The sequence below is a fragment of the Kogia breviceps genome, chromosome 1 (genome assembly GCF_026419965.1).
Source record: "Kogia breviceps isolate mKogBre1 chromosome 1, mKogBre1 haplotype 1, whole genome shotgun sequence".
NCBI classification, from domain to species: domain Eukaryota; kingdom Metazoa; phylum Chordata; class Mammalia; order Artiodactyla; family Physeteridae; genus Kogia; species Kogia breviceps.
In genome coordinates this window covers 118654510-118677258 of record NC_081310.1, presented here as the reverse complement: position 1 = coordinate 118677258, position 22749 = coordinate 118654510, and the positions used below count along the sequence as shown (strand labels likewise).

At 35.5% G+C, this 22749-nt stretch overlaps 1 protein-coding gene across 2 annotated transcripts in view; it reads left to right on the top strand.

Moving 5' to 3' along the window:
* The window catches only part of TRIM33 (tripartite motif containing 33), a 163494-nt gene extending 154742 nt beyond the window's left edge, over nucleotides 1-8752 (top strand). Inside the window, exons 17-20 of one of the 2 annotated variants that reach the window (XM_059037001.2) lie at nucleotides 272-346; nucleotides 2062-2214; nucleotides 3642-3692; nucleotides 3772-8734. In XM_059037001.2, the coding sequence (XP_058892984.1) occupies nucleotides 272-346; nucleotides 2062-2214; nucleotides 3642-3692; nucleotides 3772-3984 (492 nt within the window). In that variant the 3' untranslated portion in view covers nucleotides 3985-8734. Of the gene's footprint in view, nucleotides 1-271; nucleotides 347-2061; nucleotides 2215-3641; nucleotides 3693-3771 lie in introns of both variants that reach the window. The other variant, XM_059037020.2, reaches the window with a different exon arrangement.
* Nucleotides 8753-22749: the final 13997 nt, after the last annotated feature.

Genomic DNA, 22749 nt, shown 5'->3' with positions numbered 1-22749 from the left:
GTAGGTAAATTACCTGAGTTATCAGATAAGAACAAAGGCACTATGTATTTGATAAGTTCATTTAAAGTAGGACAGAATAGTCATAGTCTCAAACCTAAATAGAAAACAAGGTAGTTTTCTTTGGGTATATATTTAGTTGGATAGCTAGTATGAAGGAGGCTTATCTTCAGTGTGTTGTAATAATGCTTTGTACTGATAAAGTTCTCATTCTTAAGAATATCTTTTTAGAGGGAAAACATTTCATGGGTTTTCCTTTCTTTTCTTGGGCCAGAAATGTGAACGTCTTCTGCTTTACCTCTATTGCCATGAATTAAGTATTGAATTCCAGGAGCCAGTTCCTGCTTCGGTGAGTTGTTTACCTTAGTACCTTCCTGTTGAAGAAGTTTTAGTGTAATACTTAAGAGTATGGGCTCTGGCCTTAGACTGCTAATGTTAAAACTCAGGCTTGAATAATCTCCTCAACCAAGGTGCTCAAATTCTCTTTTCTAATACTGTTTCTTCCCTCATTGGTTTATTTCAAGGATTCTGTACAATAACCTGTGTAAAATGTTTTAGCATAGTACCTGATAAAATTTCTGAGTAATAAGAAGTACTTGTGATGTTATTAGGGCTAAATGGCTATGAGATTCACTTGTTAAAATTGCAGTTTGTTTTTAAAGACCGTTGTTGTGATAAAAACTTGAATTTAATTTCCACTTCCTCTTTTATTGAGTTGGCCAAAAAGTTCGTTTGCGTTTTTCCATAAGATGTTACAACCCAATACTTTTAAAATGGACATAAAGGATACAGGTACAGTTACAATGGAAAGAGTCTTGAAGTTAGAAATCAGAAGACTTAACTTTTCCTAGTTCTGCCATTAACCAGCCTTATAACTGGGGAAATTACGTAATTTTCTGCCTCTACTTTTTTAACTGTACAGTGGGGATATTGAACTAGATTATTTCTAAGGTTCCAGTTCTATGATTGATTCTAGGATCTATATCTTAGGGAGAAAATAACTATATAAGTATTAATTTGAATAAAAGTGTAAAGTTGAACCTTGCACACTGGTTCTGCTTCATAAGCCCTCTTTTATGAACATTCAAGTTTAAGAGAAGACTGTGGGAAAGTTTGCAAGCCAATGCCCTTTGTTTATCTTACAGGAGATTTTTGTAAGGAGTAAAGGCTCTAAAATTCCATAGTAAAAGGAATATCAGGGATGCTCAGTGCCTTATAAATGGGATAAGAATATGCAACACATATTTACTTGCCGTCAGTTGTTGAATTAAGATAATATTGGATACCAGGCCTGTTATAGAGTATTGAATAGTAATTTGTTTACTGGGTAGGCTCAGGATTGGATTTTAAAGTATAAAAAGTCTAGATACAAGGAAGATGTTTTGTTCAGATAGTAATCATCTGATACCAGGAAGTCTGTCTGTTCTTCAAGTTTAGAGACTTTACAGTAGAAGATTACTTTCCAGTGTTTTCTTTACCTGAACTATTTAAATAGTTTCTCCATGTTCAGTTGTTTTGCAAGGATACAAATTTTTGGCCAAGAGTTGCAGCCAGAACTCCCAAGTATAATCCTAAATGATTAATAAAAATTTATCCTGTGTTACTACAGTCTTTTCCTCTCTATTGCTATGTCCAGAGTTCTCTGTGATACAAGGTTTTATCCTCTAAAAGGTACCATATTCTAATAATAACAATACATTTTGTAATCTTTTTCCCTTTTTTTAAAAAAAACAGGAGTCATACAATTCTGATGGGCTAGATTTGTCCTTAGCGCTAGTGGTTGGCTACCCTTGCTGATTGCTTTTTTTCCAAATTTTCTTATTAAAGATAGAACTTTGGGTCCTTCACTAACCATGGACACTGCCACATATTCTGAATATTATTTGATTTTCATGATGTGCTTGTGGCAGAAGATTTAAAGTACAATTCATTATACTCAAAATTTGCATGCAGCTGGCTCGATCAACACATGTGTTTCTCTAAAATTAATATGCTTTGCATTTTCAAATTAAACACTTCGGCATTTTTTTGAGAATCCTTATCTATCCTTATTTGTTTCTTTAGATACCAAACTACTATAAAATTATAAAGAAACCTATGGATTTATCCACCGTGAAAAAGAAGCTTCAGAAAAAACATTCCCAACACTACCAAATCCCAGATGACTTTGTGGCTGATGTTCGCTTGATCTTCAAGAACTGTGAAAGGTTTAATGAAGTATGTTAGCTTCCAAACTATAGAGTCTTGGATTAGTAGTTTTTATTTGTTTGCTTACTTGGTTATTGAATTTTGTTTTTCCTGCCAAGAGACTTTTCTAAGTTGATTTTTTAAATTTATTTTGCTTCAGTTCTGTCAAAAGTAAAATTTGATTGCATCCACCAGCTCCAAAGAAGAAAGTTTACTGTGTATAATTTGAAGTATATACTTAAATATAATATAATAAATTAAGAATATTATTGGATATCCCTTTCTGTACATGTTGAGGGTTGAGATAAGTATAGAAGATAGTCTGTAGTTAAGTATATTTTGTGGGTAATGATTACAGACAATCCTACATTTTGGGTACATTTAGGAAAGGCATTTGTACCAGTGTCCTTTGATTTTGTTATTGACCATACAAATATAGAACCTTAAAATTATAAACTCACGTGGTTCATCTTGAATAGTAGCCCAGAGTGTATAATGTTGAGTTATCTGATCTCAGCAATGTGACTTTCATTAACTTTGGTTATGTATTTTTTTGTGAATAAAGATGAGCTGTCCTTACCTTTAGAAGAAATGTGATAGATATTTACCTCCTTCAAGGAAATTTTTGTTATCTTTGGGAAGCTCAAGTCTCTTATTGTTCAGGAATATTTTCATTATTATAAGAGAAGAAAATGGATGAGAATCCATAAAATCTTCAAAAAGATTACTACTAAAATCTATTGCTGATAAAATATGGGTGCCATATGAATGTTATTAAAAAATCAAATTGAATCATTTAAAGTGTACTCATAGTTGCCTCTGGAAGCATCTAGGTGACTTTTTAAAATAAAGAAAAAAAGTTTCTTATTAGGTGACAAATTCTGGTCACCTTTATAGCAATGTGCCACGGAGAATATAGTAAAACCTCACTCACTTGAAGTTAAATTAATACAGTCCCAAGTTTCTTGTCTTATTTTCTAATTCATTTAGATTATTTTCAAATAAGTATACTTTCATGAACCATAACTAACATTTGCCAGGAAGAAGACTCGTTTTATCTGCTTTAATAATAGTTAACTAAATTATGATTAACAAATTGCCATACAGATAGAATTCTGACTTAGTGGTTGTTGAAAGTTTGGCAGTTTTAAAATAAATATTTCTTATACCATTTTTTTCACAAATATTTTTCTCTTATATTGATGTATTCAAACCAACTCCTACTCAGGTTGACCTCACTAATTCAGAATTTGAGATAATTTTGCAGTAGCTTTAGTAATAGCTTTGTTAAGAAAGGGGGTCCATGTTCTGTATAATTTTAGAAAGCACTTGATCTGGTCATAGCAATTTGTTCCTCCTAGTATGGCTGACTTTCGTCGCCAATCCTATACAGTCTTATAACTTTAGAAAGGATTATAATTTCCCTTTTTTTTTTTTGACTCTGGTATCCTTTTTAGATGATGAAAGTTGTTCAAGTTTATGCAGAAACACAAGAGATTAATTTGAAGGTAAGCTTTTCAGACCATGCAAACTTGGTGAAGGAATATGCATTACCAATAGATGAATATTCCTATCTTTTGCTTGCAGGCTGATTCAGAAGTAGCTCAGGCAGGGAAAGCAGTTGCATTGTACTTTGAAGATAAACTCACAGAGATCTACTCAGACAGGACCTTCGCACCTTTGCCAGAGTTTGAGCAGGAAGAGGATGATGGTGAGGTAACTGAGGACTCTGATGAAGACTTTATACAGCCCCGCAGAAAACGCCTAAAGTCAGATGAGAGACCAGTACATATAAAGTAAAATGACATGAACTTAAATCAATTGTTTAAAAAAAGAAAAGAATGAAAAACTTTTATTTAAGTGTTGCTGGAATATCCTGCCTACAGTGGGCACCTCCTTGAAGAAGCTGATAGCTTTTACACAGTATTAGATTGAAATAATGGACAGAAAACACATTCTTGTCAAGAAAGGGGGGAAAGGACTCTATTTGCAACTTTAAAAGTAAAAACAAAAGCGAAAGTAAAATGATTTGAAGATTTCTGTTACCACAGAGAATGGTTCTGATTGTTAGAATGGGCAGATGTTGATGATCACTTGGTATTGATTGGTGCAGAATAGTGAGTGTTCAAGTACTTAAGGGTCATGTCACTGGTTAAATTGTCTCTTTGGAGTAGAGTGCACAATTATTAAACCAACTTTTATGCCTCCCCCTCCACACATATACATTCTGAGTTTTCTAGTTAAAAATCAAAGTTGCTCAGATTCCACTTTGATGTCAGTGCAGATGTGCATTGCATCATGCTGTTATATTTTCTCTCATTTTGATGCTGTTGGGCCTTAGTGTTTTATATTGGTTTAAAGAACTCAACAGTAGTTTATTTTCTGTTCATACTTAAGAGTCTAGGAAACATGACCATTGATCATCATTTAATCAACTTTAATGTTCTGCTGAAATAAATATGGTAACTTTTCAGTAGCAGATCATTTACAGTAGTCATTTCCAGAAGACACTTCCACAGAATTGCACTTCCAAATCAAATCATCTGATCATAGTTATTCCTGTGAAAGGTAGAATGTTTGTTTGAAAATTAATCTAGTTTTCTGTACATTTAAAATTTGATTGAGAAGGTGACAGCTGGCTCTTATCCAGTCTTCCTTCATATCGGTTTTCTGATAGACCACTATTGGCAAACAGTAATCTGTCAACTACCAAATGTGTAAAATTTTCTGTATTTCACTTTGTCTTATTTGTAAATAGTGAACTAAAACTTCTGGCAGATCAGCAACATTTGCTGAGCCTGTTTTTTAAGCTATTATGTATTCTTACTAATGTTCCTATCAAGAATGGATTTGTAATATATGCTGTCTATTTCTAATGTTCACATTCATATTTTGAGGTTCTATCTTATTTTAATAGAGAACAGACTTCTCAGAAAATCTTCAGAAGCAGCTTATTATTAAAATATCAGAATATTGAAATAAACCCGGTGGGGTTAGAGTACTCATCCGTCCACCAAGTGGGACATTTGCATGGACTGGGGGCTTAAAGGACGTAGAAGAGACCTGTAAGTATATCCTGAAAATGAGCCAATCAATCCCCACTTGAATGGTTACTGGAGTAAACCCACCTTTACTACTCTGATTTTAGCACTCGAGGCAGATAAACCACCTTGGCTCTGTTTCATTTTTCTTCTCTTCATTTGTGATGCTCAGATCCAAGATGCGTGTTCTAGACTGTGTACAGGCTTCTCTTTTGTTGAGTTAAAAATTTTAGTCCTACTTTTGTATGGACATGTTAGAATGTAAAGTGACCAAAATAGAAGACTTGCCATTAGATATTTTTCAGACATCAGCAGATTTGTGGCAAATCATTTGCCTTTTTAAAAATTCAGCTTGAACAGTTCAGACAGTAGACTACTCAGAAAAAAATTATTTGACATAATTGTCTAAGAGGTAAATATTTTTTAGTGCGTATTGAATCAAATAAAGTGCTCTAAAGAAGTTATTATACAAATTTCTTTGGGTTGTTTTTCTTAACAAGTGGTGGTAAAAATGAATATGATTCAAGCCTTCTGATGGTATATTGGTTTTATTATTGCTATTGACTTCATTCTGTGGCTTTCTTTTAGCTTGTTTTTCAGTTTCGTTATAAGTTAAACTTCAAAACATATACCAGACTGTTTTATCATTTTACTCAAATTTTAAGTTCTTAAGAACAGATTTCTTATAAAAAGGAGAAAATTGTTTAAAAATGCCTTTATCTGTGTGCATTTTCCTCTTTCCCACAACATTCATGATTTCAGTTTATCAGGACTTACCGAAGGGCACATTTTTGGAAAGTGATGAGTAACAGTATAACTTCATTTTGCCAAGCCACTGAGTTTTAATATTTTATGCTTGCTCTTCATATGAATCCTTTTCACCAGTCTTAGATAATAGGTTCTACCAACAGGGGCAGAAACAGAAATTTTAAGTAAATATTTATTTCTTGATATTTGGGGCCTTAAAAGGTAATGTGTTTCATTCAAAACATTTCCATGTTAGATGACGTTTGGGTTTTTGTTTTCTTTTAATTTAAGATTAGTTCTTAAAAAGCTACTTATTGCCAGCATTTAACAGGCTTCATTTCTGTTAACAGAAGGTAGTTCATACGGCTGAGGAATTACTATTAAATTATATAGCTAGCAACAAACCACATTTAAGTGAAGGTATTCACTTTAGATTTCATTAAAGCTTTTTTCTTGCACATTTATCATTGTGTTTCTAAGCTGATTTGTTCAGCACTAATAAGACTGTAGAAAAGTATAAAAATTTAAATTGATATTCAGATATCTTACATGTTTTCCTACTCATTTATGTTTTAAAAAGACAAACATTGAATATTGATCCCTGAAAGCAGTTTGTTTTGATACTCCCTTACATTTGTATTCTTTGTTAAAAGGCAGTATTTTTGATTTGTAGATGTTAAATGTTTCCTTAAAAGCTTGCAAACTTTCACCACACTTCATTTTTCATTTTCACTAAGAACAAAGTGTTCCTCAGTCTGTTCCTCTGGCTTAAATTTGTCTTTTTTTAGCACTGAGTGAAGGAATTGCTTTGCAAGGTGAAGCACGTATGTGTTCCAAAGTATGGTTAAATTTTAGGTCATGCTCTATATTGAAACATCAAATCATTACCACAGAGAAAGGTTAAGGCATTGAATCACTGTTGAAATTATTCTTTTTGGAATCAACAAGGTACTTTCTGACTTCTATTCTTATATAAGGGAATTTTAAATAAATTTTAAAGTTAGTTAATTCTAATTTTTTGTTGTAACACTTTGAGATTTTTAGTTAATCCAAAGAAATAATGCTTTTAAATAGAAGCAAAAGGTTTATGGTGTGCAAATTATAGATTTACCAATTACCTCAGCAGGTATCCTGCCATGTAACTATTAGTAATTAGTTTTAATAAGCCAGTAGACTTAGGTTTTCTGACTATGCTCCTGGGTTGTGGCCTACCATACGTTATTAAACAGTCTCTTAGTATTCAAAATGGGAGTAGATGCTGTGGCCCTCTCTCTCGGCCTTTTAAAGTCCTTTACCCATGCCCACTCACATACAACACATGAAGTATAAAAATCTCATTTCTTGAGGTCAGCACTGCTTATTTGCATACTTAACTTTGGATCAGTGAGTAGTTTTATAAAATCCAACCTCCCCAACTTCCCTAATTAAAACAATCAAGTTCTTAATTCATACCATGAATTCTTATACCATCTATATTAATAATCTGCTGGAGGTGATCCAAGGTTTAAGGTGTATTGCAGCTTGATCATATACCAGACCTGGATGTTTTATTTCTCTCACAGTTATCTCCTCCTTGATAAAGCAATAACACTGCTTTAAGTCTGTTGCCTAATAGTTTGTCATAATCCTCTCCTGGATGGTGATTTTATAGGAAAGTTTGTATGCATATCACCCAGTCTATCTTTTAAAAATCAAGGAATTTAAATGTATGCTGGAGCTAATGACAATATATTGTGGCATTTTATTTTAAAAATTGGGGAAAGTTGCATATTTTTTTAAAAGTAGGCATTTGAGTAGAAGAATTGAAGGTACTTTTTTAAGAAAAAAATTTATATGCCACAGTTTACATAGACCTTTCAGATTTCAACATGTACTCTTGGATATAATGGTTTCTTTTACTTGGTCAAAATGCATGTATAGCATTTCTTCCATTTAGTTCCTTGTGTTTGCCTTCATGGTCTTTTATATATTTTTTATTGTATCTGAGAAACAAAATTATCTTCAAAAATAAGTCAATTTGGATATATTTGTTATGATCAGACTACAAAATATACAAAATTAAGTTTAGCCCTTTTCTAGAAAGCAAGTGATCTTTAAAATTAAAAATGCTGTTTAAATTCACCAAATTTGTATGTGGGAAGGCACTGAAATGATTTTGTAAGTGCCACTGCAATACTCCCTTTCAAGTGTGGCCTAAATTTCAATCTTAAGAATGAAATGCATGTCTGCTCCTGGTCTGAAAAATGTAGGTATTAACTATGTTTTAAATCACAGTGAAACATGTATATAAGCCTATAACAAAAAGATTTGTGCAATCTGAAAGCCTGTTGATTTTCTATGTAGACATACCTACACACGAAAGGGTTAAATTCACATCCTTACTAGTTCCTTGCTTCCAGTATTTCAACTCTTCTCCCCTCGTTATTATTATTACTAATATTACATTACTATTATTTTTGCACATAGTTAACTACCCGTCAATATGATTCTGAAAGAAAAAGTGCTGTTTCTGTGGTATTGTATTCTCTAAATAATCATATTTAATTTTTTTAAACAAGGTTGAAGTTTCTAATTGTTCCGTTCCTGTGTTTTTTGCTGGTGTGTAATAAAAGCAAGATTTTCTTTTCATGGTTATTTAATACATTAGCTGCCTGTAAATATTTCTTGTTATAATGCTCTGGAATGTGTTGTAGAAGTTGTATTAGATTAGTTTAAAGCTTTGTTTGAAAGCCACATTGTTTTGGTTATTTCTATTAAATTAGAAAATTGAAAAAGTTTTCAAATGAATTTCTTTTTCTTTTCTCCTCTTTGAGTTGAGACTTAATCATTTAAATTTATTTTAAAAATGTATACTCTGCGAGGTAATGGAGATATTGTCATGAACAAGATAAAATACAGTCCCTTCCCTCACGTGTTTAGACTCTGTTGGAGAATGATGAGCGCTATGATAGGGATTAACATATAGGAAAGGATCTAACCGCAAATTTTGTTGGTCAGGGAAGCGATCTCTCTCACTCATAAAAGATAGGACCAGGTAAAAGAGAAAAGGAAAAGAGAATAAATATACAGAAGCCTAAAAATGAAGGAGAACATCTATGTATTCCAGGACCTGAAAAGTTCAGTTTGACTAGAATAGAGTCTGGAATAGAATGTAATTTGGAGTAGTAAAATACTAAGCTGGAGAAATGAGCAAGGTCCTTTTCAAGCAGAGGGGTTTAAAAGTCATGTTAAAGGGTTTGGGGCTTTCACTGAGGGCAGCAAGGAGCCCCTGAAGAATATTAAGCACGATGGGACTTGGTGAGTTGACATAATCAGGCGTGCCTTTTTGAAAGATCATTTTAATTATGAAGAATGAGTTATGAAGAGATTGGTAATGGAAAGACAATTGTAGGCTTTGAGTAATCTAGGTGAGCCCTAAACTAGCTGTCTGGCCGTGGAGATGGAAAATAGCAGTCAAATTTTAGAGATTTAAAAAGTGAAATAGACCAATAACTGAGGCCACACAGTTGCCTGCGGCGTATTTTATTTGGTACCTATTAAAATAATAAAGAGGGGGAGAAAGGACTAGACTTGGGGTTTTGTTGAGTTTAAGGTACCTCTGGAAAATTAAGGTGCAGGTAGGTGTCCATAGTTCTGGTGCTTACAAAATATCCTTGGGCTGCAGATAGAACCTGTAAGATAACATCAGGAATCACGTCTGTTTTATTCATCACTGAATGCCTGGCACATGGTAGGCATGCTAGAACACGGTAGGCATGCTAACACACAGTAGGCATTCAGTAAACAAATGTCAGACTTGAGTCACTTGCATAATAGTTGGTAACTAAAACAATGTAAGCGTGTGGTATTGCCTAGGAAATTTATACAGTGAGAGGGTAGAATACTTAATGATAGCAGAGGCAACAACATTTAAGGAGTAGGAAAAAAGACTCCACAATCCACAAGTACGCTATGGATTAGTCATGGAAGAAAGCCAGGAGAGCTATAATGGAAGACAAGAGAAAAAGGTGGCAAGAAGGGGTATGAAGTATCAGTGATAAAGTGTTGGAGCAAGAGATGAAGTAATGCTAAAGTGGCTATTGAATTTAGCAATGCAGAAGCCTTAGAAGACCTTGGTAAGGTTTGAGCAGCAGCAAGAGTTTAGTGGGTTAGATTAATGACTGAGTGTAGACTGTTCTTTCAAGAAATATGACTTTGGTTTTTCTTTAGGTTATACAGAGCTTATGGCCATGAATAATCAAGTAAAATATCAGAATGAAACCTCCAAATTATCTTTCTAGATGCATTTCGTGTAGTGGAAAAAGCGTGGATTTTGGCCATTGGGGAGACCTTGGTTTAAACCTTTTGATTTGAAGTGATAGATTTACTGATCTGTGTGAACCCAGAGTTTTACTTTGATAATTTGTGTTGTGAAATGGAGATAGTCATACGCAACTCATGGAATTGCTATGGACAAAGATCCTTTGTAGCCACCGGGTTGACACATAGTAAGTTCTCAACAACCATATAGCTTCCTTTTTCCTGTTTCTTCTTCCTGCTATTGGGATGAAAAAGGGGAAGGTTAGAAATGTATTTCTTCCTTTTTACTGATGAAACAAGAAGAGATTTCAGTACAGGACCCCAAGGCTTTTAAATCTATCCTCAACTCTTAAGTAGTTAAACTTGTCCTTCATTAATTTAATTGGTCCTTAGACTTCTAAATCTCAGCTTATACCCGTATTTTGCTCTAGATTTTTAGGAAATAAAAAATGCAAAAAATGAATTAGTAAGATACAGTACCTAATGCCAAGTTTTGTCTCAAGCTTCCCCTTTTCATATTACTTGGGCTCAGGTGGTGGTGAATATATCACTGTTCTTTCATTTACAAATATGTTACTGTTGTTGATTTGGAGAGGCAATACATAGGGACATCAGTTTCTGACAGTATGGCAGACTGCATGCCCTGAGGAACTCTAATGGTTTAAACATCTGAAATGCTGGATAAGATTCACTTTAAAACAAACAAAAAACCTTCTTTAAATGCATTGCTGAGCCAGGAAAGAAGAAAGATGCTCAAAGCTCCACCCTATCACCTGTAGCATTTTTGCCAAAAGTATTTGACCTAATCTAATCATGTGAAATAGACAGAAGTGGAATATAGGACATTTACAGAGATGCCTGATGTGAATTATTAAAGTAACTGCTGTGTAAAACAGATATGGAGACTCTTCTAGATCAAACAGTGACATGAAATGCATGAACTGTGATTTGATCTTGAATTAAATAATCCCTGTCATTAAAGACATTTTAGGCACAGCTGTGGAAATTTGTATATGAACTCGTAAATGATATGGAATGTTTACTTTCCTTAGGTGTGATAATGGATTTGTGCTTATATTGGAAATCTTCTTAGGAGATGGCATGCTGTAATATGTAGGGATGAAGTATTACTTAAAATGGTTAGGCAAAATGTGTGTGTGTATGATAGTGCAAGTGTGGTGGAATAACAACTGCTGAAATCAGTTAAGGGTAGATGGATGCATATTGTATTGTTTCAAACTTCTGGAGACTTGAAAATTTTCAAAATAAATTAATTTGGGGTGGGGGGAGGTCAAAAAGCATGAATCGAGAGAAGTAAACATTAAAGAAGACAACTGTTCCAGGTGTCCTAAGGACTTTGGAATGAGCCAAACTTTAAAATGGTGACAAAGCATAGGGCCTACCTAAGTGTGAAGTCTGAGTGAGATACTCTTCCAAAACCTGGGACCTCAAAATATGATACACTCAGTGAAGGAATGAACCAGGATAGCCTACCTCAGAGAGAGGACTGGGTGGAGGGAAGACAAAAAAATCTTCCCTGAGAATTTGAACCCACAAGCCAACACAGACTCATGCTTTTATGGAGTCAGAAAAATTAAAGTTGTTTCAGGTTAGAAGTGGTTTCAGGCACTTAACAGAATTAATGTTAATCCTCTCTTATAGAAAGCACTTTAGACCCAATCTCAAATAATTTTCATAGGTAGTGTTCCAATAGTCTTGGACTCATATTCAGAGTCACAAAAATGAGAAATTATTTTTTAAAAATCAGGAGAAACAGTAGGTTTTGACCTCTAACGATGGCAGATATTGAAATTATTGGATGAGTGTGTTCAAAGACATTTAAAAAAATTAACATCTCTAAAATTTGGATGGCATAGTATATTTTGGTTATGTTAGTGGTACAAAAAAATGGTGTATCCTTCAGTACTTAATGGCTTAGCTTCATTGAAATAAAATACAGGGAAAAGAAGAGAACATCAACAAATTGAGAAGGAACAAGAGTATTAAAAATGGTGGAGGTGGGGGATAACAAGAGCGCGTGGGAAGGAAAATGATCAGTAAGACTGAAACAGTAAAACATTTGGACACGAAAAACAACAGATAAAAGACTAAGATGCAATTATACAGAATGCAGTGCATTACAGAGACAGAGGGTGTGAAGGAGAGGTTAAATGACGTCAAGAACATGTGGAGAAGGTCAGTGAACATCTAATAGTGTATGAGAAAGGTGATAGAATGGTTATGGATGATATTTGAAGGTGTTTTGGCTGAGAATTTAAAAATTTGATTAAAGCCAAACATCCTCAAATTTGTGGAGTCTGGGAAATAAGTCAATAGCTAGATCTCCTGAGCTAAGTTCTGGAAGATAAAGTCTAGAACCTATAAAAGTGAGAAGTCAGAGCAATACCCTTATGAAGCAAACAGCCAAAATAGAGGGTCTTTAAAGAGCAAGGGAAGATCTTACCTAGAAGTAACAGTAATTAGTCCTTACAGCTGCTTAAGAACAACAGTAAAACCCAGAAGAGAGTGGAATAATATTTTAGATACTGAGAGGAAGCTGTTAGCCTAGAATTCTGTACCCAACAAAACTATCAAGAAAAAAGGGAAGGACATTTTGGCTAAAAAGAGCTTACTACCAATTTATCTTCATTAAATGAATGTCTTAAGTGTTTACTCCAACAAAAGCAGAAAGAAGATCTAAGACACAAGAAGGAGTAGTGAGCAAAGAAAATGGTTAATGAGGGTAAAGTAAACTTTATAAAACAATATTGATGTCAGTTTTTGCAAGTTAAAAAAAGAACTGAATGATTTACAGCATGAGGAGCTCCACTTCCTCACTCCCCGGAAACTGGCAAAAAAAAACCCTGTTTTTAAAATTTTTATTTATTTCAATTTTGGCTGTGTCTGGTCTTAGTTGTAGCACAGAGGATCTTTCTTTGTGGTGCACAGGCTCCAGAGCACGAGGGTTCTGTAGTGGTGTGTGGGCTTCAGGACTTATGGGCTCTGTAGTTGCAGCATGCGGGCTCTCTAGTTCAGTAGTTGGGGCCTGTGGGCTTAGTTGTCCTGCAGCATGTGGGATCTTAGTTCCCGACCAGGGATCAAACCCGCATCTCCTGCATTGGAAGACAGATTCTTAACCACTGGACCAGGCAAGTCCCCGAAAATTATTAACACAATGAAACACATAAAGCCTCTGAAGATGGACCTGTGTGTGAACAGCAGGTGAAGAAACATCTCTTCAAGAAAACCTATGAAAATTCTGTTGGAATGTTTAGAATCTATACTAGTTGAACAAAGACCCCCACCCCTTTGTCACCTTTGTGACATGTCAGCTCTTTGCTGCAGCCAAAAACACGGGCTTCCTCTCCCACAACTCCCAATTGGAAGGCTCTCTACCTGGGAAAAGCAAGATATCAGTCTTTCTCATCCTGCCCCCAGCTACCTGTTGCTGAGGTTAAGTCTTGAGTGTGGCTGAGAAGTGGGAGCTCCCTTCTTCTATTCAGTCTGCACTCAGAGAATGGAGGCTCCACCTTGAATGTGGCATGCTTAGAATACTGGGACACTGATCACCTCTGCCCTGGCTCATGAAGTGGTAGTTCCATGCCAGGAGAGACAAGCTGAGGCCTCAGGCTGCTTTCCCACTTCCACCACTGAGCTTCTAGAATAGGGGGGGTCACTCAAAAGTTTGACATTGTTCAAGCTATGCTTGGACTAGAGATTGGACTCTGCTTGGCTTAGAGATTTTACCTTGGAGAAGCAGTTGATGAAACCAATATCTCCTAATCTCTGCTGAAAGAAGACTTCATTTGCAACAGAGCATCAATAACTTCAAACGTGAGAGCACAACACTAGAGGTTGTAGCAAAAAGCAACTGAGAAGAAATTGAAAATACAGTCTAAAATGTAGGTAGGGGCTTCCCTGGTGGCGCAGTGGTTGAGAGTCTGCCTGCCGATGCAGGGAACTCGGGATCGTGCCCTGGTCTGGGAAGATCCCACATGCCGCAGAGCAGCTGGGCCCGTGAGCCATGGCCGCCGAGCCTGCGCGTCCGGAGCCTGGGCTCCGCAACAGGAGAGGCCACAACAGTGAGAGGCCCGCTTACCGCAAAAAAAAAAAAAAAAAAGAAAAAAATCTAAAATGTAGGTAAACTAGTTTGCAGGAGAAAACCATGGACTAAGGCAGCTTGAAGGAGCCATCTTGAGATAAGTTTCAAACATCTCTATGCCTTTAAAGGAGACAATATGATTGGATTCATGGTCAAAGAAACAAGGGAGCCCTACCAAACCCCAAGGAAAATGTGATTATATCCAAATCTGCCTTCTTGAGGAAATTTGCATCAAAAGCTTAGTGCTGAGAGGGGGGAGGGAGTACATTTCACTAAAAATACAGCCAGTCACTAAACAAATAACAATAACAATCCCTGGGAGTGAGAGAGGGGAAGGACCCATTGCTACAATATATTATCTAAAATCTTAAGTCCCTGACAATAATTATGCAAAGAAATAGGAAAGTATAACTCATACACTGGAAATAAAGCAGGCAACAGAAACTGCCTGTGAGAGTGACAAGATGTTGGATTTATAAGAGAGACACTTGAAAGTAGAAGTAAAGGAAACCCTGGTTAAAAAGTAAATGAAGGGCTTCCCTGGTGGCGCAGCAGTTGAGAATCCGCCTGCCGATGCAGGAGACACGGGTTCGTGACCTGATCCGGGAAGATCCCACGTGCCGCGGAGCGGCTGGGCCCGTGAGCCATGGCCGCTGAGCCTGCGCGTCCGGAGCCTGTGCTCCGCAACGGGAGTGGCCACAACAGTGAGAGGCCCGCGTATCGCAAAAAAAAAGTAAATGAAAATATGATGACCATGTCATGGAATGGAGAATATCAGTAAGGAGACAGATATTAAAAAGAACCAAATGGAAATTCTGGAGTTGGAAAGTACAATTTTAAAAATTCACTAGAGAGGCTCCACAGTGTGCTTGAACTGCAAGAAGAAAGAATAGATGAACTTGAAGATGGATCAATAGAGATAAAACGAAATGAAGAAAAATGAATACAGCTTCAGAGAAACGTGGAATACCATAAAAGCACACCAGCATATGCAGAATGGGAATACCAGAAGGACAGGAGAGAAAGAAGTAAAAAAGAAAGTTCCCCAAGTACTGCAAAACAATAACTTTGTACATCCAGGAACTTTAGTGAACCCCAAGTATGATAAACAGAGAAATCCTCAGACACATCAAATTTAAAAGTGCTGAAAGTTAAAGACAGAATATTTTGAAAGCAGCAAGAGAAAACAACTACTTTCAAGGGAGCAAGGTTAACAATTGTCTTCAACAGTAACAGTGGAGGCCAGAAGGCCATGGGTAACATACTCAAAATGCTCAAAAGAGAAAAATGTCAACCAAGAATGCTATATCCAGCAAAGGTGTCTTTCATAAATAAAGGTGAAATAAAGACTTTCTCAGATAAAACAGGATTTGAGAGAATTTGTTGCTAGCAGACTTGCCTTACAAGAAATACTTAAAAAGGAGTTAAGGTTGAGAGCAAATGATACCATGTGATAATATGAATCCATATCAGTAAAGATAATTATATAAGACATTGTATAATTCTCTAATTATAGAAGACAGCATAAGTGTATATTTTCCTTCTCTTAATTGTTATAAAAAGCAGCTGTATAAAAGAATATGTGTATGTCATTGGGCCCATACTGAAATGTAAGGTATGTGTATTGTACTTGCTAGTAACAGCATAAAGGAGGTGGGTAGGAATTGTATTAGCATAAGGAAATTACTATACAGTTGACCCTTGAATGACATGGGGTTAGGGGCACTGACCCTTTGTGCATTTGAAAATCCATGTATAACATTATAGTTGGCCCTCCATATCTGCAGCTCTGCATCCATGGATTCAACCAACTGTGGATTGTGTAGTACTATAGTATGTGTTTATTGAAAAAATTCCATGTGTAAATGGAATGCAGTTCAAATCCACGTTGTCAACATTTAAGTAGGTTAAATAATTATAATAGTGTATTGTTGGGTTTGTAACATTAATGGAATTTTATGTATAATATTACAAAAAGGAGGAAACAGGAATAGAACTATATAAGAGTAATGTTCCTATATGGAATTAGCTTAGGAAATCTGTAGCTGATCATGATAATATGTATATGGTAAAGCCCAGAAAAACTTTTAAAAATCCTCAAAAAGTACAGTGAAAATTCATTAAGGACATTAAAATACTACTTTGGAAAATATTCATTTAAAGCAAAAAAAAAGCATTAAATAGGAATAGAAGAGCAAAAAAGACGAGACATAGAAAGCAAAAAGTAAAATTTTAGGCATTAATCCATTGATATTAATAACAGTAAATGTGACTGGATTAAGCAATCCAATCAAATGACTGAGATTGTCAGACTGGATAAAATAATTATATACTGTCTACAGGAGATACACTTTAGATTCAAAGATACAAATAGATTGAAATAATAGAAAGGAATAAGAAGTGTCCTGCAAACAGCAACCACAAGAAAGCTGCAGTGGCTATACTTTGAGAGATAATAGACTTTAGAACAAAAAATGGTATGAGGGGGGCTTCCCTGGTGGCGCAGTGGTTGAGAATCCGCCTGCTGATGCAGGGGACACGGGTTCGTGCCCTGGTCCAGGAAGATCTCACATGCCGCGGAGCAGCTGGGCCCGTGAGCCATGGCCGCTGAGCCTGTGCATCTGGAGCCTGTGCTCCACAATGGGAGAGGCCACAACAGTGAGAGGCCTGCGTACCACAAAAAAAAAAAAAAAGAAAAGGGATGAGGGACATTTTGTAAAGTAGTAAGTGTCAGTCCACACCAGGGAGGTTTAACAATTCTATATATACCTATTAATAGCACGAAAATACAAGGAAGCAAAAAACTGACACATGAAGGGAGAAATAGACAATACAACAGTAATGGTTGGAGATTTCAATATCCCACTTTCAATAATGGGTGGAACAACTAGACAGAAGACCAACAATGAAACAAGACCAACAACAATGTAAACCAACTGATCTAACAGACATCTGTAAAATACTACTCTTTACAGACAACAGAATATACATTCTTCTCAAGTGCACCTGAATGTTCCACAGGAGAGATCACGTGCTAAGCCATAAACCAAACCTCAGTAAGTTTAAGAGGATAGAAGTAATGCAAAATGTTTTTCATCAACAATGGAATGAAATCAGAAATCAATAGAAAAAAATGAGAAAAATTACAAATATGTGGGTTATTAAACACAACACTCCTAAATAACCAGTGGATCAAAGAAGAAATCAAGGGAAATCAGGAAATACTTTGAGATGAATAAAAATGACACAATAAAATATAACAACTTACAAAATTCACCTAACATTGCTTAGAGGGAAATTTATAGCTGTAAATGACTATGTTAAAGAGAATTTGAATCAATAGCCTAACCTTCCACCTTAAGACACTGAAAAAAGAGCAAACTAAATCTAAAGCAAGCAGAAGGAAGGAAATAAAGACGAGAGCTGAAATTAATGAAATACACAATATAAAAACAGCAGAAAAATCAATAAAACCAAAAGCTAATTCTTTGGAAAGATCAACAGAATTGACAAACTTTTAGCTAGATTAACCAAGAAAAAAAAAAGATTCTAATTACTAGAATCCAATGAAAGATGGGACATTACCACCGATGTTTTTTTGTCTTTTTTTATTGAAGTATAGTTGATTTACAATATTGTGTTAGTTTCAGGTGTACAGCACAGCTATTCAGTTTCATAGATATTTCATATATGTGTGTGTGTATATATATACATATATATTCAGATTCTCTTTCCTTATAGGTTATTACAAAATACTGAGTATAGTTCCCTGTGCTATACAGTAGGTCCTTGTTTGGTTATCTATTTTATATGTAGTAGTATGTATGTTTCCCTCCTACCACTGATCTTATTAGAAACAAAAGGATTGTGGGACTTCTCTGGCGCTCTAGCTGTTAAGACTCCGCACTTCTACTGCAGGGAACACGGGTTCAATCCCTGGTCAGGGAACTAAGATCTCGCATATTGTGTGGGATCTTAGTCCCCCTGCCCCGCCAAAAAAAAGGATTATAAGAATACAGTGAATGGTTGTATGACCACAAATTAGATAACCTAGATGAAAAGGATAAATTAGTAGAAAAACTACTGAAACTGACTAAAAAGAATAGGTAAGCTGAATAGGCTTCTAACAAGTGAACAGTTTGAAGTAGTAATTTATTTATTTATTTTGCGGTATGCGGGCCTCTAACCGCTGTGGCCTCTCCCGTTGCGGAGCACAGGCTCCGGACGCGCAGGCCCAGCGGTCATGGCTCACGAGCCCAGCCGCTCCGTGGCATTTTGGATCCTCCTGGACCGGGGCACGAACCCGCGTCCCCTGCGGGCAGGCAGACTCCCAACCACTGCGCCACCGGGGAAGCCCCTGAAGTAGTAATTTTAAAAACAAAATAACTACCCACAAGGGAAAGCCCAGGTCAGTTGGCTTCACTGCTAAATTTAAAGAATTTATATCAATTTTTCACAAAATAGTCCCAAAAATAGAAGATAAGAGAACACCTCCCAACCAATTTTATGAGACATTACCCTGATACCAAAACCAGACATCCTAAGACTACAGACCAATATCTCCTGTGAGGGATGTACAGATCAGCAAAATACTAGCTAACTGAATGAAGCAACATAAAGAATTATACCCTGTGACCAAGTAGGATTTATCTGAGGGATGCAAAGTTAGTTAAACATCTGAAAGTCAACATAATATCAATCATATAAATACAATAAAAAACAAATTACATCATCTCAGTAGATGGAAGAGAAGCACTTGACAAAATCCAACACACTTTCATGCTACAAAAAATAAAATGTTCAACAAACTGGGAATAGAAAGGAGCTTTCTCAGCCTGATTAAGGGCATCTGTGAAAAATCCACAACTCATATTATGCTTAGTGGTAAAAGACTGAGTGCTTTCTCTCAAACATTAGGGAAAAGACATGGATATCTGCTCTTACTACTATTCAGCATTGTACTAGAGTCTCTAGCCAGGGCAGTTAGGCAAGAAAAGGAAATAAAAGGCATGCAAATTGGAAAAGATGAAGTAAAAGTATCTCCATTCAATCCACTAAAAATGTACTAGAACTAAATAAAGATTATGTTCAACAAGGTCACAGGATAAAAGATCAGTATATAAAAATCTTGTGTTTCTACACGTTTTCAATAAATGATCTGAAAATAAAACAGTTCCATTTACAATAGCATCAAAAAAGAATAAAACACTAAGGAATTAAATTTAACCAAATAAGTGCAAAACTTTTATTCTGAAAAGTATAAAACATCAAAGAATTAGAAGATCAAAGTACTTAGAAAAACTCTCATTCATGGATCAGAAGACTTAACATTGTTAATATGGCAATACTCAAACTGATACATAGATTTGGTGTAATCCCTATCAAAATCCAAGATGACGTCTCTGTAGAAATTGACAAGCTAATTCTGAAGTTCATACGGAATTGCAAGGGACCAGAATAGCTTAAACAATCTTGAAGAATAAAAGAGGTTTCACACTTCTCATTTCAACACTTATTACAGGGACTTACCTGGCGGTCCAGTGGTTAAGAATCCACACTTCCAACGCAGGGGGTGCGGCTTCAGTCCCTGATTGGGGAACTCAGATCCTACATGCCATGCAGCATGGCCAAAAAATTAACAAAACAGAACAAAATCTTACTACAAAGCAATGATAAGACATTATAGTATGGGCACAAAGACAGAAATAGATCATTGGAATAGAACTGAAAGTCCAGAAATAAACCTGTAAATCTCTTGTCAACTGATAACAAGAGTGCCAAGACAATTCAATGGGGAAAGAATAGTCTTTTAACAAATGTCAGTGGTTCAACCAGATAGCCACGTGCAAAAGAATATAATTGGACCCTTACCTCATAACAAAAAATGTATCAGAGGTAAACAAAAGAACTAAACTATAAAAGTTTTAGAAGACAACATAAGGGAAAATCTTCATTACCTTGTGTTTGGCAAAGCATTCTTAGACATGACACCAAAAGAACAGCAACAGAAAAAAGATAAATTTGACTTATCAAATTTAATTTTAATTTAAAAATCAAAAAAATTTTGTTCAATGGATACCAACCATCAAGAAAGTAAAAACCCACAGAATGGGCAAAAATATTTGCAATCATATATCTGAAAAGGGACTTGTATCCAGAATGCATAAAGATCTCTTAAAATTCAGTAATAAAAAGGCAAATAACCCAATTAACAAATGAGTAAAGGATCTGAACAGATATTTCTCCAAAGAAGGTATACAATGGCCAATAAGCACATGAAAAGAGGCTCAACATCATCAGTCATCAGGGAAATGCAAAGCAAAACCGCTAGGATGGCTAGAAGTTTAAAGGTCAGATAATAAGAAGTGTGACTGAGCATGTGGAGAAATCAGAACCCTCATACACTGCTAATAAGACCATAAAGTGGTGCAACTGCTTTTGAAAACAGTCTAGCAGTTATTCAGACTATTAAGCATAGCTTTACCATGTGATCAAACAATTCCACTCCTAGTGTATAACAGAAATGAAAACATATTTTCACACAAACACTTGTACACGAATGTTTATAGCAACATTATTCCTGATAGCCAAAAGGTGGAAATAATTCAACTATCCATCAATGACTAATGTATAAACAATATGTGGTATGTTTATACAGGGAAACCTATAGAGACAAAATAGATTAGTGGTTGCTTGGGGTAGGGATTGATAGCTAAAGGGTATGGAGTTTCTTTTGGAGGTGATGAAAATGTTCTAAAATTGATTCTAGTAATGGTTGTACCTATCTGTGAATATAGTAAAAACCGTTGAATTGTATACTTTAAATGGGTGAATTGTGTCATATGAAATATCTTAATAAATACTGAAAAAATGAAGTCCCCTCATAAACAATAAGAAAATACTGAACAAAAGCATAGAAGGGATTTCCCTGGTGGCACAGTTGTTAAGAATCCACCTGCCAGTGTAGGGGACACGGGTTCAAGCCCTGGTCCGGTAAGATCCCACACGCCGCAGAGCAACTAAGCCCATGAGCCACAACTACTGAGCCTGCACTCTAGAGTCCACGAGCCACAACTACTGAACCCACGCGCCACAGCTACTGAAGCACATGCACCTAGAGCCCATGCTCCACAACAAGAGAAGCCACCACAATGAGAACCCCGTGCACTGCAACGAAGAGTAGCCCCTGCTTACCACAATTAGAGAAGGCCCGCGTGCAGCAATGAAGACCCAAATGCAGCCAAAATAAATAAATAAATATATATATTTTTAAAGTAGTATATAAGCAGGAAAGAGAAACTGAAAACGAAAGCATTTTAAGAGCTTTGAATTGTTTGACAGTATATCAAGATGCTGGTCACTGTTAGACCTTAAGTTAAATATGCATACTAATAACCTTTTAAAAATAATAAAAACTGTGTAATATACATGCAAGGAAAAGGGAAAGAGGGAAGATCTAAGATCAGGTAAGGAGGGAAGGGGGGAAATAAACAAGATGAATAGAAAGCACAAAATATTATAGAAATAAATCCAAATATTAATAATCAGTAAATATAAAAAAGCCAAACTGCCTATTAAAAAGGAGCTTTGTCAAACTACATTTAAAAATTTATACACTTACCGTTCTTGCCTTCTGAGATGGCCCAGACTCTGTCTGTGGAGTGCTTCTCTCTAAATAAATACATTTCTTATCTTAAAAAAAAAAAAATACACTTAATGTTTACAAGGGATATACCTGAAACAAGCATACAGAAATATAAATTTCAATGAGGATTTATAGAACACAGTATCTAATAATTAGAAAGTATACATTTCTTTTGAATGGGTTAAACTAATGTAATGGAAATTATATCAGTGATTTTTTTCTGGTGGGGGGAGTAGATTTACTGAAAAAGGTCATAACATTTTTGGTAATGAAAATGTTTTATATCTTGGCTGGGGTGGTGGTTAACAAAAATGTATAAATTTGTAAAAGTTCATCTAACTATATACTTTAAATGGATGCATTTTATTTTATGTAAATTATCTCATTTTAAAAGAATACTTTTTAGTTTATTTTGCTTTCCTAACTGTTCCACTAAAGAAGTCATTATATCCAAGCTAGCTCATGGTCTTGAAATACTGTTCTCACTAAAATTAATCAGACTTTCTGTTAAATGACTGATTCTAATTTTGGTGTGAGAAATGTATAAGCCTGGAGCATCTTAACACGCAAGAGAACGAAGGAGGCTAACCACTACTATTGTCATATCAAAAGGACTCAGGAGGCAATGTGAAGAGATTTCCACTTTCTAAAAATGATACAAACTTGAATTTCAAAAAGAATAATTGCAGTTGCTTGAAGCCCATAAAATACATTTATATTTGTGAATTCAT